The 19,345-nt window shown below is 36.1% G+C and overlaps 3 protein-coding genes across 3 annotated transcripts; all 3 read right to left on the bottom strand.

Moving 5' to 3' along the window:
- Positions 1 to 6,681: 6,681 nt before the first annotated feature.
- LOC113329028 lies at positions 6,682 to 9,402 on the bottom strand. The gene is made up of 4 exons (XM_026575995.1): positions 9,225 to 9,402; positions 8,807 to 8,969; positions 7,436 to 7,582; positions 6,682 to 7,296 (listed from the first exon to the last, which is right to left on the bottom strand). The coding sequence occupies exons 1-4, from the start codon at positions 9,392 to 9,394 to the stop codon at positions 6,922 to 6,924; spliced, it is 855 nt and encodes a 284-aa protein (XP_026431780.1). The 5' UTR covers positions 9,395 to 9,402; the 3' UTR covers positions 6,682 to 6,921.
- A 3,745-nt stretch (positions 9,403 to 13,147) lies between these two features.
- Positions 13,148 to 15,177, bottom strand: LOC113329060 (cation/H(+) antiporter 15-like). Its single transcript, XM_026576030.1, has 4 exons — positions 14,903 to 15,177; positions 14,536 to 14,681; positions 14,325 to 14,452; positions 13,148 to 14,236 (listed from the first exon to the last, which is right to left on the bottom strand). The coding sequence occupies exons 1-4, from the start codon at positions 15,175 to 15,177 to the stop codon at positions 13,148 to 13,150; spliced, it is 1,638 nt and encodes a 545-aa protein (XP_026431815.1).
- A 1,270-nt stretch (positions 15,178 to 16,447) lies between these two features.
- LOC113329059 (cation/H(+) antiporter 15-like) lies at positions 16,448 to 19,146 on the bottom strand. The gene is made up of 4 exons (XM_026576029.1): positions 18,872 to 19,146; positions 17,760 to 18,767; positions 17,594 to 17,654; positions 16,448 to 17,561 (listed from the first exon to the last, which is right to left on the bottom strand). Exons 1-4 carry the CDS (start codon positions 19,025 to 19,027, stop codon positions 16,579 to 16,581), a joined length of 2,208 nt encoding a protein of 735 aa, XP_026431814.1. The 5' UTR covers positions 19,028 to 19,146; the 3' UTR covers positions 16,448 to 16,578.
- Positions 19,147 to 19,345: the final 199 nt, after the last annotated feature.

Genomic DNA, 19,345 nt, shown 5'->3' with positions numbered 1-19,345 from the left:
TAAAAAGTTCGAATTAACAGTTAGACGATGATATTGCTCAAAACTTACAAAATTTGATCGAAAAATTCGGTTATCGAGTTCAGTGAATGTTATTAGTCCTCAATATTTGGAAGAAAATGAAGCTACACAACTATTGACTGATGAAGAAATAATAGAAAACGCTATAGGAACTGATAGAGATGGGAAAGAAGATGAAAGTTCTATAATAGATCCCCCTTCATGAAACGAGGATGTTAAAGCGGCAATCACTTTAAATAATTTCTCGCTGGGCTATGAAAAACAACACCAGAAATTCTTACGATGATAGGAAAAGTTAGAGAATATATTCAATGTAATATTAATTTTAACAGAAAACAGACGACAACTGAATCATTTTTCAAGAAATCTTCATAAAACATTAATTTATTGAATATATATATAGTGAATTATTAATTTATTTTGCATATGGGGTCTACATAAGTAATTAAAAATGTGTTATTTTATTATTTTTGCGAATTATTGATTTGGCACGTTGTCCCCGACTAGAGATCGGTTGAAAATATTATTTAAGAGAAATTATTTTTGTGTTGTAATCGATTAATATTTATATGTGAATGGACCTTACACTTAGTTTGATCAGATTTTGCACTGGTGTTTGATTTAGTTCTTTATTGGCATATATGAAAGATTTTTCCAATAACAGTTCTAGTTATAGCTCTCAAAAATCAGTTGCGTCCCCACTAAATTTTTGTTCTGGATTTGCCACTGCTTTTAACATTGACTTTGCTTCTCGTATTGGAGCACCTTCGAATGCCGAGCATCCCTCAATTACAACTTCGAACTCGGACAAAATACCATTTTGGTTCATCTTACAGCGTTTTGGGTTTTGGATAACTTGGGTCTGACTTTCGTAGCAAAGTCAATAATGAACCCCTTAAATTGGACTAGCCAAATAGTTGTGTTGTCAACTCATCCCTATTCGTGATTCTAAGAAAAGTGAGGAAACTTCATTCTTGCACTCCAAATGGAAGGAAAATTCTACAATTCCTATCAAAACCTTATCAGTTCTTGCTGTCGTCGGTATCTTATTTACGGCAGACGTTTGGTTGACTGTCATGATGTCACCTTAAATGACAATTCGACCCCAAATTTTCTATAAAATCAAAATGACACAGACAATTTTTCTTTTCCTTTTCTGGCAATATATTGTATGCCTTCCAAAGTTGAACCCATTATGAAATACCACTTTCAAAAGCAACTGTTAGTTTTAACCATTGATTTTCAAAGAGATAAATGGTGTGTTATACATATCGCATCTTTGGCAACAAATCTGAATCACTTATAATTCCGCACTACAGGTTTTATTTAGTTTAGAGCAGTGCTGTTCCGCACAGCTGCGCGGGACAGCTTGATAAGCAAACAACTACCTGATTGTCCGATCATTTCACAAACCCGTTAAATTGGCATCCATTTAGTTTTCAACTTAAATACAGCTGCCACACTTGGTATTATTAAAAGTAGTTCCTTATCTTATTTAACAAAGAGCAGTTTTGTCCCCCACAGGACAGCTTAATAAGCAAATACGTTCTCAATCGTTGGATGGATTCACAGACCGTTAGATTGAAATTTACTTTAGTCTTGCAATTAAAATACAGTAGGCAAACTTTGCTGATTAAAAATATATCCTTTTGATTTATAAACGTTTTTATTTGTATCCTCTTCTTTTGTTTTTAGCATTCGTGGCTAAACAAAATCTCTGGATTTTGAACCAACGTGTTTAGGATATCCCACCATTTTTCTTTTTTTACTTAATAAAAGGTTAAAATTTTATTGGAAAAGAAAAAAAAGAAAGATGAGAAAAGCCTAGGCGGTACAATCCGGGAGGCTAAAATGTCTGCCCAAAGCAAGGTGACAAGAACCCGAAAACCAAAAGAGAACTAAATCGACAATTTGCATACAAAGTACGCAAGAGTCGGAGCTACGAACAAAAAACAAAGGAATCGCCAGTGCGAAACACAGGGGCTAAAAAGGATATCCCACCTTCATGAGTTAAATCTGCACATAAACTAGCATGGTACCAAATCTTTATATACCAGGTGTTGTTTTGGTGGTAATCAATAAAAACATGCTTTGAGAAAGGATGGAAGTCTTATGTCTACTGAATGTTTCATTTAGATTTAAATACTGAAAATTTGAACAAACAGTACATGAATTGGTCATGGTAGATTGGTAGTAGTGGAGTTATGTTTGGAAGAAGAAGAAGAGAAAAATAGAAAGGGAACAATCGCGGGCAAGGAAAGACCCTTGCCTCCATTATATTTTTGTAATACTTGGTGAACATGCCTTTAAATAGAAGTGTAAACTAGGCTGTGCCAGCACGAGCACAGCCCAGCACAGCCCAATACGGTACATCACGTTAGTTAAATGGGATGTGCTAGGTTTGACTAATGGGCACAGTAGCCCAGCACAGCACGCGACACGGATTAGCACGTGGCCCAGCCCAGCACAACATGTTAAGAAAACACGTCATAGCATGCACAAATACAAAACATAACAAGGTATAATACATCAGATTTTGTGTATATTTTACAAAAGAGTTACTATTCTATCTAGTTTTTGACCTTTTATACCGATTTATTTTTATAACAACACATATAATACCTAAATATTTGGAAATATCGTTGTTATAATGTCATTACCCATATATACTTGACTAGAACATTAATTCACATATTGTCTATTTAGATATTGTGATAATGTCCGACTAAATGTATACCATTAAGTGACCTCAAATTATTTATAGCACGTGTGCCAGCACGACACAGCACGGCACGTGCTGTGCCTGTGGGATGTGTTGTGCCTAGCTTTTTACTAATAAAGCACAACACGATACAACACGTTTAAATTGTTGGCACAACCCAGCACGGCGCGTGGCACGTGAAGCACGCGACTTAGTGTGCCGAGATAATGCCGGGGAGGCACGTTTTACACCTCTACCTTTAAATGCTGACCCACGTAGAACATGATGAGAATGTTATCATCGGACATATAATTAGGCCAAGTCATGGACAAAAATCATTTTCTTTGAGAATATTGGTGATTGATTTTTCTTGTTTTTGCTCGGTCTTGATAGGAAGTTAAGAGGACCTGATCGCCTGAGAAATGCTCATTCCCGCACCACATTATTAGGGACAAACCGATTCAACAGTCAAGCCCCATGCGAGAAAAATATCGAATAGGGTGCCAAACCAATTAGGGACAAACCAATTCAACGGTCTTCGTTGACTTTGGCTTTCCTTCTTCTTTGTCTACTGCTTCCTCCTTTCACGAAGTATCTCTTCGTTGGCTTTAGCTTTGGCTCTGGCCTTCCTTCTTCGTTGGCTTTGGCTTTGGCCTTCCACGAAGTAGCTTCAAGTCCCACAAAAGTCCCACAAAATAGCTTTTAAGTCACGAAATAGCTTTAAGTTCCACGGAATAGCTTTAGGTGCACCAAGTAGCTTTCATCCCACTAGGTATGTTATCAGCATCCACGAAGTAGCTTCTCAGCATTCCATGAGGTAGCTTTGTCATGAACTCAATCACACGAATCTGATTCTTGGGCGTATTTTTCCGACCAGCTAACTAAACTCTTCCTTCGTGTTAAAGACGAGAACGGGTTCCTGTTATGCTTCGTTTTAGTGCGTATGAAACTTCCAGATCTGAATAGTTGAACGGAAGATTAAATAGATTAAGGAAGAGATTTTTTCTTTTGAGACTAAATTGTTGATGATATCTCTGTTGAATTTTTCTCCGGTGGAAGATTTCTCCGGATCTGCGCCTACTCCTTTGCATCATTTCCTTATCTCCTTGAACTGTTGATCCGTTTTTTGTAATGAAGATTCAAGTTGTTGACTGAGACCTCCATTTTTGCTCTCAAACTCGTTACCCTCCCCTCCATGTTTCTATCACTAAAATGTAACTACGGGAAATCCATAATTACACCCAAATGTTGTATTCATTGTTCTTGACTCATTTCAATTTCTAACACATATAACAATTCCTTGATCTAGTTTCTTTAGACACTAAATGATCATTGGAAGTGCTAAAAATATAAAAAGAGACACACAATTTTTACATGGTTCGATCCATAAAAGGGATCTAAATCCATGATCTTCACTATAATATTTTGGGGTTTACATGAGACTCCATTAATGAGTTTTTGAACTCTAGATCTAGTTTTCGGAAGAAGAAAATAAGAAGAAAATAAGGAAAAAAATCTCATCCCTTTGTCTTTCTTAAATATTTTCTTAATTACTAAAGAGTAGAAATGAATTTACCAAAATGTACTTTACTTACAAATTAAGGAAACTTAACTAAAATACTATGTAAACTATCCTAGTAACCTTATACTACTTCGGCCTTCATTTTGCGCCATTAGCAGAGTGTGATTTTTGGAATCTACATATCTAATTCGTATCACTTTGTTTATTTCTATTTCGAACCTATATTCGATTTTGGTTCATTTCTCCTTAATCTAATAATTTCACTGAATAATTTTAGATTTGACCTCGAAAGCAAAGTCAATGGATAAACTCTCCACGACGCAGTCAAACAATTGAGTTGTCAACATCTAATTGGCTAGGTTCACACTTCCTATTTTTTAAAATATATTTATTTTTATGTCAAAGGTTAAATTCTTCGCTTATCATCACAAAATTACGGAGAATGTTGAAAATAGGGAAGAAGTGGTCTTGATTGTTTGAAAAGTGATGGATAAGTAGGTTCACCCGTAGACTCTCCAAATCATATCTTAGCAATTACAAGTTGATGATATATTAACGCGCTTCATTTTCGTACACGCATAAGAATTCATCGCTTTCAACCCAACTTGGTACGAACTAGCTTTTCTTTTTTGTATTAGAATGAGTGTGCATGCATGCTTATCGACTAAAGAAGGCTTTGGTTGACCAAAGCAACTATTTTAGAAGTTTAGTTTAAACTTCCGACCCTAGTTAGTAAGTTCGCGAATGATTCGCGAATCATTCGCGAATTTTTCCGTATCACGAATTTTACCGTCTTATTCGCGTACGTTTGCAACTCCGAACCCAAGTCGCGTATTATGTGGCATTCCCGGATTATTCGCGAACCGTTCACGAATTTTACGTATTCCGAATGATACGTCCGCTTAATTCGCCATAAATTCTTTAGCTTTTACTTTTCAAAGACTCCATTTTTTGGGCTTTACTGCCTTCCGAACATACACGACCGAATATTAGACGTGTTGTAATTTTTATGAAACAAAAACGACTGAAGAGATTTGAAGGTGAAGGTGAGAGAGATCTCAAACTCACTAACCAAGCATCTAAACCACCATACGACGTCCTCTTGGATACCTAATGTTGTATATATTATTAATATCATCATATTAAGTTTATTTTTTCTTTAAATAACTCACACATATACATAAAAATTGGTCTATGACCTTATAAATATAAATTATTTGTTATATATAGATACCGAATTTTCAGAGCCGAACTCACATTTATAAATCGAATTATACACGTACGTATGCCGTTCCGAATTACTGACGAATCACGTCCCGTTGACCGAATTTTGGACCGAATCTGAATTTTACAAAACCGTATAATACTCGTACGTTTGCCGTTCCGTACGTTTACCAAATCCCGAATTGCTAACTAGGCTTCCGACCTCCATAGTTTCTTTCATGGGACCTCATTGGCCGCAATTTTTTGTATAGTAGTAAGAAAACTGGTTCTAATCAAAGAGTACTAGTCAAACATAACTTTAAGTTGTCAAAGAAACAAATACTATTAAAACCTCTTTACACTCCCATCTCTTAACATACAAACACTACTGATCTTCTTTCCTCGGCTCAAATTCATCCCAATACCTCTTAATATTAGTTTGATCGGTATATCAGAGTCAACAATGGAGAACTACAAAGAAACAAAACCTTCTGCACCATCGGCCAACCCTCGGACAGACATGGAGTCTGGTGGTCAAGCAATTCCGGCTGCGAGGCCAGGAAAGAGTGAGAAAGTAAGTTTGATTCTGAGGGTTGCAGCTTTAGTGTTCTCGGTAGTTTCATTCATTATTATGGCTTGTACCAAAAATTTCGATGGATTACATCAGTTAAGGTACGTAGCAGTCTAATCTGACTCATCTTAGCTTCTTAAATAAGCGTGTTGTGCCGTGTTGTATTGTGCTTTGCCGGGCACATTTATTTTATATTTTTCAATATAAATACTTTCCAAATATTTAGATATTATATGTGTTATTATGAAAATAAGTCAATATAACATAATTGGCTAGAATAATGTCTCTTTTGTGAAATATACACAAAATGTGATGTATTGTACCATGTAGTGTAACGTTTTATACCAACTATGACGTGATTTTTTAACGTGTTGTGCTGTATCGTGTCATGTGCTTATCCATGTTACGTGCTGTGCTGGGTCACTGTACTGATTAGTCAAATTCATCCCGTCCCAATAAATTAACATGTTGTGCCGTGCGGTGCTCAGTCACGTGCAGGGTTGGGCTGTGCTCAAATTTTAACGTTCCGTGCTGGACTGTGCTCGTGCAGGCACAATCCAATTTACACTTCTACTCTAGGATATAATTAGGAACAAAAACTTCGTTTTTATGAAAATAAAAAAAACCCGACACGGAACTTTAGCTAAGCATGTAACATTTCTCTGATCTCTTCACAACAAATTTGTATATCCAAAAAATAACATTTGAAACAACCAAATATTTTTGAATACAAGAAAATTGCGACACTTAAATATTATTTATGCAGCATTAATATTTTAGGGACACATACCACCTGTTCCTCCAAACGCCGTCGTTATCTTCCAATCCCCTCTTATATTACCAGCAAACAAAATGTTATAGAAATCTAACATCGTATCAAGCTTGATTGGTACTTCATAGGGAATATTAAGGACACATACCACCAGGTCCTCCAAACGCCGTCGTTATCTCCCAATCCCCTCCTATATTACCAGCAAACAAAATGTTGTAGCAATCTAACGTCGCATCATGCTTGATTGGTACTCCATAGGGGTTTAGGTTAACAGATTGGCCTTTTTCATCAATGTACTTCATTTTCCTCATAAATGCCGTTTCCAAATAATCTTCAAGTTGAGGTAAATACCCATTTCCCATCGGCGGAGATGGTGTTTGAGGTTTAGCCCCTGCAACCCCTCCATATCGTAAAACTGAAGCATTGTTTGTTAAATGTGTAAAATTTCTTTTTGGCCAATATCCTATAGTTCTGGTAGTAATCAACCACCAGTTACCAGTCTGTGGGTCCTGTCAATATATTTATAATAAGACAATCTAAGAAAATCTCTTCATGCATTTTATAAGGAAGAACCTATAAAAATCATCCCATTAAGTTGTTACAAAACTTCTACTTACTAAAATTCTTAAATGTAAAGGTCATACTTACACGGTATACTTTGACATGCAGCGCCCATGCATCTTTTCCATAGACTGATAATGGTTCTAAAACTGCACCAAGAGATACATCATTGTCAACTTGAACAAACCCAGAACAAAGCACGTTGAAGCAACCTGTTTGTTTCTGATTGTCTGCCTGTCATTTAGGATTTAAAAATTAATTACTGTGTGAGAATTCAGGATTCAATTAGTATGTAAGAATTCAGGATTTGATCTCAACCCATTAGCGTCAGCATTTTTAATATTAGCATCAGGATGCATAAAATCTGTGTATTAATTTCTAAAAGAAAACCATGTATATTGAATTAGTAGAAAAATATACACCATGTATATTAAATTCATAGAATAAAATTAGAAAAAAACCATGTTAAGGTCCAAATATACCGTCCAATAACCAAATAGTCGAGTGTGGTTATCGCCGAAGACTACAGGATATACCTCAAAGTAAGCGAAAAATATTATTAATAGAAGATAACACAAATCAGTATAGTAAATAGATGACTTATCATCCAACCAAATTCAATGCTATTTATTTTCTTCATCTGGACCATTTTTGATCCAAATTTGTGCAGTGCTGAACTAGTTGTTATCTAGTTCAAGCCCATGTACACTTATATGAGCTGAAGCTCCAAAAAATGCCTTCGTTTCGCTAAATTCTACAATAGAGACAACCTATAACCACCAAAAAATACAACGTATCTTATAAGTGCCAAACCAAATTTTCTTAGTAAAAGTATATTACATCAATAAATAACCAAACAATATTTTAATCCCACATTAATGGTGATTTTTCTGGTTTATGGTTAGTTCCATCAAAACTATTTTTTTAAGCCATATCAAAACTTGTGAAGTACCAAGTAACGGAATATATGCAAGTGTAATTTTACTAAAAGTACTTAATTATGGTCGCGAGCTTAACTCTTTTCTATTCTTTTACATTTAATATTCACTAACTAGACCATTAATAAATAACTTTAAATTAAAATATAGTATTTGATTTAAGAGAAACATTAAGAAACTTTATTAAGAAATTTAAATGTTTTATCCGGGTTTATTATCGGTTCTGAATCCATTAATTTTAAACCACGTAGGATGCAGCTCAAATAACCAATTATGATCCCTATGATATGATATTGGAATCATACGAGTTTACATCCACGATTAAAAGGATATGATTTTGTGTTTTTCCAGGAGGAACTTTTCAGGTCAACTATAGGTCCAAAAAATTGAGATGGAAAAGCAAAATATGAGTGTATAAAATAATTTTGAAAAGTTTGAAACGAGAATTTGCATGGGCATGTAAAATCCAACAGATAAAAAGTGCGATCATGCACAAAAGTGATCTAAGTACAATGCTTACACGGATGTCCATAAGCGAGAGAGTGTAAGCGCTTGGATCGATTGGAATCCTATTTTGCAAAAGCTTTCGAGCATTAATTAAATCTTCCTTTTTTATCCTGCGGATAGGTACCGTTTTTGGTGGACATCTTTCATTTTGAAACCCGTTATCAATATTTAAGCTCCTAAAAATAGATGATGAAACGTTTATGTTAGTCGTTTCTTCTGGAATTAAACTTGAAACCATTTGTATTTTATGATCTTTGAGCAACGGATGATCAAACGCAGGTTTCTTATAAATGTCGATGCAATCTACTGTATCTCCAAATTTGGTCTGAGAGCATACCAAGGAAATATATTAGCAAAAACCAAGTTTATGAATAACCAAAGTCTAAAGAAAATATTAAGATGAATACAAAAGAGGGAGATTAACATAACACCTATCATAATAGTTTTGATTGGCTTTTTGTTTAGAATTTTTAGTTGTTTTTCCAGTTCCAAATCTTCTGTTCTCTTTTCCATACACTTGCTTCTTCTCCGTATACAAATTGTCTTTCCGTGATGAGATTAGGACCAAGAACACAATAAGACTAACATTTGAATACTCCATAGCCTAAGTTATCTTGTAACAAGATTCTTGTTTTTGCAATCCATTGAACAAAAATGATCCCTTAAATAATTTATTTGTGATAAGATGCTAATTAAGACCCACTATTTTAGGAATATTGCCTTTAATTTGGTTCAGAAGGATTCATGCATTTGTCGATTAAAATACAGATTATTTGAAAATAAATCTAGGGGATCAACAACACATCTCTAATGAGGTACAGGTTTAGAATAAACATGTTCAAAGAACTCAGCATCCCTAGATTCCGTAATAATATTCACACCAATGTCAGAAAAAATCAGAACACACAACCAAAAATCTATTTGTAGAAGTATACTCAATATACCCTATACGAAAACACAATCAACATTTTTGGTTTCAATCTAGTTCTTTTAGGAAGAGGAATTACAATCTTAGTCAAACGCCCCCACACTTTGACACATTCATAAGAAGGTCATCTACCGTTCCATAAACCATATGGAGTTTCATCTGATTCTTAAAAGGGTACTTTATTCAGGATATACTAGTTAAGAGGACTGCCTCCCCCCACAAGGCCGCAGGTAATCCTGAACTAATCAACATGGAAATTATCATCTCCTTAATGATACAGTTGTTATGTTCAAGTCTTCTAATTGGTTTCCAACTTCAAGTTTATACATCTTAAGGCTTCTAAGGCGTCATCCTTATCCTAAGCAAGTATACAAGATAGTACCTCGTACAATCATCTACGGAAGTTATAACCATCTTTTACCACAGTGGTTTTGGGTTGAACTCATGTCAACTAGGCCTAACTGAATTAATTCTAAAGGCTTAGAATTACTCTGAACATTTGTGCTAAAAGATTTTATAGCATATTTTGATTCTTCACAGATTTCACTTTTGTGTTCAAAATCCAAACTAAATTTGGGTACGAAGCCTATGCTAGCCAGTTAAGCATTGACTTATAAGTTTACGGTTCCAAGTCTACCACGTAAAACAATCAATCACACAAAGATATCACAAGAATCAACTACGTTCACATCATCAGTTTTTCCGTTAAGCTTATATAGACCCAAAGTCCTATAACTCTTGCTTAAAAAATCACTGCCTAGTTACAACAAGTTTTCCAGATTCAATTAAGATCTTAAATATTTTTCCATCTACAACAGAACAAGATACAAGATTTTCGCATATGCTCGGAACATGAAAACTTCATTCAATGTGAGAATATTACAGATATGAGCTTCTGCTCGACCTTTTCCTTTTATGCAACCTCTATTGCATATGAGTTACTCAATAAGAGTTTCTCGACATCCCCTATCCTATGATAGGAGGTGAACAGGTCTCTGTTTCAACAAACATTCTTGGTGGCTCCAGAGTCCACCTACTGGTCTCTCACATTGGTTATTAAAATAACTTCCGACATCATGCCACCAAACTCGTTCTAGTTTGTTTCAACTAAATTAGCATTAACTTTCTACTTATTAAGGTTTTTATGTTGTCTACAATTTACTGCCGCGTGGCCAGGAATTTTACAAACATAACACTCACCCTTAACTAAAGTAATTCCGGATTCAGGTTTACGAAATATACCTTTATCATGAAGACCATGCTTAGAGTTGCGTTCGATGTTCTCACCTTTGCCATCTTTGGAAGATTTGTTTCCAACCACATGCGGATATTAGCCATGTCCCTCGGAGATGACACCTTTATTCACAAATCACAATTCCAAATCAGAAAGTAAAATATGAGTTTTGAAGATAACATCTATATATACAAACTTCGTTTGAATCAGCGTTTCAAAAAACTCATGGTTACCCCACAAAAATTAATTTAGTTAACAACAATTTTCTGCTCGTCAGAATTTTTCAGAAACGTTTTTCTGTTTGTAAAATATCAAAAAAATACTTTTACAACTCCAAAAATTCTGAAATTTTACGCGGGTAACTATCAGGATGTCGACTACGTTGTGTCAAAATGGTTCATCGAAATTACTTCTAGATTAAAAGATAAAATTGAAACTCTACAGCTGACTAGAAATTCGTTTTTGTTTTTCACTCCACAATTAACATCCATGATTCACAAACCAATCAATCGTTTTCGATTATTACAAATACTAATGTCTTAAGATTGTTGGGTGAAATAATCAAAAACAAAGAAAAATCAAATAAGCAAAAGTTATTGATACTTAGCTCCTTTATAATGGAAGTGATTGCTTTGACGAAACGAACAAGCTCCCCGTATCTCCGCAACAGCAACAAGGCAAAACTTTGGAAAACAGAGTGAGTCACGTGTTCAACACGCTGTCCTTAAGACATTAGCGCCCGGCTACACTCAAGAGTGATGCTATAGCCCTCACAAGACGGATATCTCCAGGATAAAACACCCTAATACAGTATATGCTCAACTTGAGCTTGGCAACTCCGAAAAAACCGTTAAGGAAAATCGCAAATGCTTAAAAAAAAACGCTATAAAATATTTTTCCTTAGGGGTCCCTCTAAAATATAGAGCAACCCCTTTCCCATGATTTTACAAAAGTAGTGAATTTCTTTATATAATGGAATAAAACAATTTAAGAAGAGGAATTCCCCGATGTGGGACTAAAAAGCTTATATAATCTCTTAAAACAACTAAAAAGTGGAAACTCCACAATGTGGGACTAATAAGTTTTTCATTCACAAATAAAACAATAAATTAATTTTATTTAGTTAAACACATTAAAATAATAATTAATAAATATTGTTCCAACAGTATGCACATATTTTAAGTAAATTGAATGTTCACTTTTTCAGAGGATTCTCGTCTATATTCACAATGACATGATTACATGGTCCTAGTGCAGATGGACTGATATAGTTTGTGGTGTACTGCCAATGCTCAAAACTGAAGTTTGTTTTGTAATTAGGAAGGATAGTACAGAGATGTGATCGACAATTACATGAGCTAAATGGTGTCATATCCTTCCGTCGATCTTAAATAATGCGTCCCAATTTGATTGTTTAATCTATTACTCAATTGAAAGCTTAGATCTTCATTCCGCATTGCACAAGAAAGGAATGCGTTATCTAACCAAATAAGAAAAAAGTGAAGGAAGAGTCTATTTTTGAAGCAAGAAAACTAAGATAACATTAAGGGAAAATTGGGAAAATGCCTCAATATAGGGTATAATGTTGGAAATCTGCCCCAGCTTTAAAAATATCGGAAAAATGCCTCATTCGGTTAACTTTGACATACAACTCAGTTAAGTGACAGGCGTAACACCATCATCACCGCTAGAACCACCACCAAAACCGCCGCCACCACCATCTGAACCTTAAACTTTGAACTCTAAATCCTAAATCATGAATTTTGAGCTGAACCCTGAGTTTTGAAGGGTATATTTGTCTTTTTCTTTGTGTGTGTGAACTCACACATGTGACTTAACTGAGTTTTTTGACGGAATTGTTGGGGCAGATTTCCAACATTGCACCTCATAATAGGGCATCTTCCCAATTTTCCCCAACATTAATCTACACCCACTTTTGAGGATGTGACGCTAAGTTGGATGTGCCATGAGTCCAGTGAGGACAGTTTTTACAGCTAACGGTTGGATTAACTGTCAAGATAAATCTCGGGTTTAACTTGATAAAATCATCTTAGAAGAAGAAATCTATAAAACCAAAAACAAAAAATGATCTAATCTGCAAGTTGTGTTGTATTACATACCTAGCTAGAACCATTTACATCAACATACGTCATAATCAAAAGTGCAGATGACTATAAACATCCTCCTCATCCTCAGTTGGTACTTGTATATCGACAAATAATTTTTCTACAAACGCCTACTGTTGCATTACCAAAACGGAAAAGATCTCCAATCACACCAAGTTCTTTGAAAACACACCATTCATCAAGTCCATGCAAAATTGGTGAGCTACTATCATGTCGTCTCCCAACAATTATGAAGTCGTAAGAGTCTTCCAGGCATTTGATTCTACTTGCTGTATCTGCACAATCTGTTACATCTTCTTCCTTGTAAACAATGTTTTCGGTGTTCATAATTTTGTCCCATAAATAACCTATCAATTCATCATCTTTTTTTTTTGCATTTTGGTTTGGCTTTATATGCGTGAATCGAAAAACAGAGAGTTGTAAATTGGGCTTATCTGCCATTCTCATACTATATGCTAGTGCCTCTCGATCATCAGCACCTCCGATATAAATCATGGCAATATTATGCAAACTCATGGAAACATCAATAGCAGCTCCAGAACTATTTTTGTGGTCAAAGAGTATCCCAACTGAGCAAGGTGGTTTTTGTAAAATATTTCGGTTGACCGTCCGATAAAGATGTTCGTCTAACTCACTGAAAGGTATGGTCACCAGATTCGTCCTCTTTTTCATTGCTATCTGAGATACGTCGTTATCCATACTTGAGAACGGTGATATTGCAGTGAAACATTGCCCTATTGTGTATCCTTCATTCTGTTGTTCGAACTGGTGGAAGGCATTTATAATTTTATCTGAAGAATTACGGCTGTTGGCTCGTGTAAATTGTTTTTTCTTTTGTTCTCTGTGTTCAATGAGGAGGGAAGTTGCACGACCAACTAGCTCAACGAGGTGCAAAACATATATACATACAAAGCTTTCTTTGGTAATTGGATTAGTGGCTTCAAGGAAATTGAGGATGCTGGGGACGTTTTCTTGATTGTAAACACAAGCCAGTATGCGCAGCTCACTGTTGACAGCAGAATTTAGGATGGTTTGTCTCTTGTAGCCCGCGTACCTCCTCGAAGGATGATATAGATGTTTCACTATCGGCGTAGTTACCATTGTTATCAATAGATTTGTGAAGATCATTATTGTGTAAGTTTGTTGACTCATCAACTGCAATCAAACGTTAAAGTTAAAATATAAAGTTAAAATATTAGTGGTATATATATCAGATGCTAAGTGCTTATACTATGTAACTAACCTCTGCTTCAACCATGGCCATTAAATACAACATGTAGAATATCCCGTCGCAGTTTAAAAGGAGAGCGAGACACAAGGAATCCTCTATAGGCATCCGAAAGTAGGGGAAGCCGATATTACTACAATAATCTTTGCAGAGTAAGCAAGCAACATCATTATCTCCACAACTACAAAACTTTCCCAAATGACTTTGAATGGCTGTACGCGATAACCTGCTATTATGTAAGATGGCGGCAAGAGCACAAAGGTGTCGAAGCACTCGAGCTTTTTCTGAACAGCTTCTGCTATAGGTGACCCAACAGGTACCGTTAGCCCAATCATAAGTGGTCCAAGAGAAGGATCTATGCCAATGAACTGACTAAAAAATGAAATTCCATAACGCTAAGAAGGATGAAAGAAACATGACCTTCCTTCAAAGTTCTTCCTTCTGGAGTACTTCTATTCATCCACGACATCACTGGCCGTAAAATGAATAAAATGGCAGTTATAATGAAAATTTTACTTATCCACGACAATAACAACGTCCTTTGCTTCAAATGAGTGGCTTCTAAATATAAGGTGTGTGAAAAATCAAAAAACCAATTGCTCAATCCAGTGATTATCGAAATGGCCAGGCCTAGACGACCAATCTCCGAGTTGAGGAGGTTCAAGTCAGCAACAGCACAAGCAGTATCATAGAAGGACGAGCAAGATAGTGTCAGTTGAACGAATCCGAGAGAATCGCTCATATTCTGTCCCATCGTGACAGTTTTTCTTATAATGGCTAAAATAGCTGTATTAAAAAGTAAAGGGATGAGGAAAGTACAGCAGCCTATGACCATAGTTGATGTACTTGCTTTCGTAATCATATCCATGTCCGTCTTCACTCCAACAAGGAAATTGAAAAAAACTAACCCAATGAAGGAGATAAGTTCCATTAAGCCCATCCCTCCTGAATCGCGAAACAGGTCTTGTAATGTTTTTGTACTTCCCAGGACAACCGGGCCTATCACGATACCAGCCTGAAACATGCAAAAGACATTTCAAATACTATCTGAGTTACATAAATTGATACCATTTTGATGACAGAATAAGAAATCATTACAAAGACTGATGAAACATATTTAATCTGGTCCAATTGACGAAGGAAAAAGTTGAAGGTTCCGATGAAGAAAATACAAAGGCCAATCTGCAACATTTCAAAAGAAAAGGAACCATGCTCAAACATTTCTTTGGTAGGCTTCTGGCATCCGAAATCATTCATCCTGCTTTCCTAACCTTCAACCTGGTTCAATATTTTTTTTGTTTCTGCGTACCGAGCGCTAGAATAACGTTTTGTAACTAGGCCCTTACCTCGTGCTACCCAGACTCATTAAAAGTTATTTACTATGAATTTCACCATTTGCTCTCACTTGATTGCTTTTCAATATGGTTGAATTAGATAAAAATAAGAACAGTAAACAAAAAAAAAAAAAAAAAACAAAAAAAAAGGGGTTTCAAAGTCAAAGTAAAAATGTAGGAACGGATTTGATTACTGGGACAAGAATGATTTGCGGGGATGTATATTAATTTAACCATAAGTATCCCATTCATTTCACTAGTTTGTAGCTTTGACTATTGCAATTAAATCTTATACAATCTCTTAAGGTGACTAGGTCACTATTGTACGTGACACTCGATTCCGGTTTGTACTTAACTCATTAATTAATCCCTGGATCCGTCTTTATGTTTTCGCTGTGTGCACACATTTTTTACAGACGGTCTTATTCCGAAAAATATCAAGACAAATTTTGGACCTCGGAGTGACCTCGGAGTGTCTTGCCATTGTGTGCACAACGTAAACTCCTTCCTCTCTACTATATGCAAAGAGACACATGACTTGTCCATAGGGAACAGTTCATTTTTGTAGTATTATGTTGGGAGTGTTAGAGGATTCCGGTCGATAGTGACAATGACAATGATCGCATGATATATCGTAGTGTAGAGGGACTGATGCAGTTGTAGTGTACATTGGCAACGGTAAAATCTATAGTTTGGTTGGGTGTAATTAGGGGATAGAAATGAGCATTGGAATAGTTAAATGTCGGGTTTAACTTATTGTTTTCATCTTTGAAGAAAAAATCTATAAGATAAAAAATTGACCTAACTGCAACTTGCGTTGTACATACCTACCTAGAACCATTTACATCCGACGTCAAAATCAAAAGTGCAAACGACTGTACTACATTATGCTCGTCTTGTATCGACAAAGAATTTGTACTAATTTAACTAAAGACCTATTGTTGCATTACCAAAAGAGAAAATCCCCCTTGAAAACTAGATGTCGCAAAAAGATCTCCAACCACACCAAGTTCTTTGTAGACGCACCATTCATCGAGTCCATGCAAAATTGGCGAATCATCTTCATGTCTTCTTCCGACCAATATGAAGTCGTAAGTCTCTTCCAGGGATTTGATTCTACTTGCTGTATCTGCACAATCTGTTAGTGCTTCTTCAATGTACTCAATATTTACGGTGTTCTCGATTGTTTGCCACAACTCATTAATCAATTCGTCATCTTTTTTAGTATTTTTATCATCACGTAATTTTGTATGTGTGAATCTAAAAACCGAGAGCTTTAAGTTGGGATTATCATCGGCCATTCTCATACCATATGCTAATGCTTCTCGATCATCGGGTCCTCCTATGAAAATCATGGCAACACTGTGGCAACTGCTTATGGAAGCATCAACAACAGGTTTCACCCCATCTATGTGGTCAACGAGTATCCCCACTGAGCAAGGTGCCTCATGCAAAACACTTTGGTTGATTGCGCGAAAAGGATGTTCAGCTAACTCACCAAAGGGTATGACCAACAGATGTGTCCTGGTTTCCATTGCTACGTGACACACATCATTATGCATGCCCTCGATCGGTGATACTGCAGTGTAAGCTTGCCCAATTGAGAAGCCTGGGTTCTGTTCTGCAAAGTGATTGAAGGCATTGATAATTTTTTCTGATGTATTACGGCTTTGACTGCGTGTAATTTTCTTTTTCTTTTGTTTATGTCTAACGAGGACGGAAGCTGCGCGTCCAATCAGCTCAACGAGGTGCAAGATATAGATGCACACAGTGCTATCTTTTGTTGGATTAGTTGCTTCAAGGAAGTTGAGGATGCTTGGAACGTTTTCTTGGTTGTAAACACAAGCAAGTATTCGAAGCTCTTCCTTGACAGAAGAGTTCTGAATAGTTTGTCTCTTGTAGCTTGTGTACCTACTCGAAGGATCATAAAAAATTTCACTATAGGTGTGCATACCATCGTTATCAAAATACTTGTGAGAAGCATGTACGTGTAAGTTGGTTGGTCGATAAACTGCATGGAACCAAAGGTTAATACATTAGAGTGGTATAATTAATTACTATATGCCGGGAAATACCAACCATATCAAGAATTTCAAGTAAGGAAACGACTTATTACCTTCTCTCTATCCATTGAAATACAAAATATGAGGTAAAATATGCCAGCACAGTTTAATATGAGACCGAGCAAGAAGGAGTCTTGAATAGGAAACTGGCAGTAGAGTGAAGACAACATTACTGCAATAATCTTCGAAAAACAAGCAAAGAATATCATAAACTCCACAATTACCCAATTCCTTAACTTGGATTCGAACTTTTGTACTTTATAACCTGCTACAATGTAAATAGTTGGCATGAGCACATAGGTAACGAAGCAGTCGAGCTTTTTTTGAACAGCTATTCCCACAGGAGTCCCAACAGGTACCACCAGTCCAAGCATAAGTGGTCCGAACATCCCGTGTTGCCCAACGAACTCGCTGTAAAATGCAACTCCCAAGACAGTGCTAATGATCACGGAAACATAACCCTCCCTCAATGTTTTTCCTTCTGGAGTTTTTCTATTCATCCACGAAACTACTGGACGTACAATGAATAGGACGAATATCAACAAGGCAAATTTACTTATCACTGAAATTATCAGTAATTTTCGCTTCATTGCCATGAATTCAGCTATTAAGGTGAGTCCAAAAGCGAACCCCCAACTGAACAACCCGGTGATTATCGAAATGGCCAAGGCTAGACGACCTATCTCTGAGTTGAGGAGGTTCATGTCATTGACGGCACAAGCCGTATCATAGAAAGAAGTGGTAGATACCGCCAGTGAAATGAATTTGAGAGAATCGCTCAGTTCATTTTCCATCGTAATGGTTTTCATGATCACGACACTCAGAACTGCATTGACGAGTAGAGGGAAAATGAAAGTAGAAAAGCCTATGATGTAAGTTGTTTTTCTTGCATTCACCACCATATTCATGTCTGTTTTCACTCCAACAAGGAATGAGAAGCACGTCAACGTAATAAATGAAATAAGTTCGACTAAGCCAAGCCATTCTGAATTCTCCGCTATCGCTTGAAAATATTTCGTGCTACCCAAGAATGGACCTATGATCCCTACCGCAATACCAGCCTGAAACAGCCTCATTCGTGTAAGCAAAAGAGGTAAATTCATATACTAGAATTTGTTTGAATTTTAGCCGATAAAAAAGAAAAATCAAAACAAGGAATCCTTACAAAGGCTGATGAAACATATTTAATTTGGTCCAAATGACCAAGAAGGACGTTGAAGATTCCCGTGAGCAAAATAGCAATGCCTATCTGCAGTTGTAGAAAAGGAAAGGTAGCATCCTCGAATATTCCTTTACTGTCTTGACACTGAAAACTAACCATCCTGTTTTTCTAACCTTCAATTATCCAGTTGAATAATATATCCTATCGATTTTGTGTGCAGCACGATCACCTGTAGTACTAGCAACTAGGCCCTGACCCTCATGTGTGCATGCACCCAGCTAGACTCATCAAAGTTAAAGCTCTCCATTTTTTATTGGCTTAGCTGTATTTTCTTGGTTGATTGGATTACAGAGAAAAGGGAAAGAAAGAAGAAGAATTGAGTTGCAAAGAGAGAAAATACAAGATTAGTTTTTGAGAAAATGTTGGAATGGATTTGAATGCTGGGATAAGAAAAATTTGCGGGGTAATGAATTGTTC

This window comes from Papaver somniferum, unplaced genomic scaffold, assembly GCF_003573695.1.
Source record: "Papaver somniferum cultivar HN1 unplaced genomic scaffold, ASM357369v1 unplaced-scaffold_115, whole genome shotgun sequence".
In the NCBI taxonomy this organism is placed as follows: Eukaryota; Viridiplantae; Streptophyta; class Magnoliopsida; order Ranunculales; family Papaveraceae; genus Papaver; species Papaver somniferum.
This window is presented reverse-complemented; position numbering and strand designations above follow the sequence as displayed.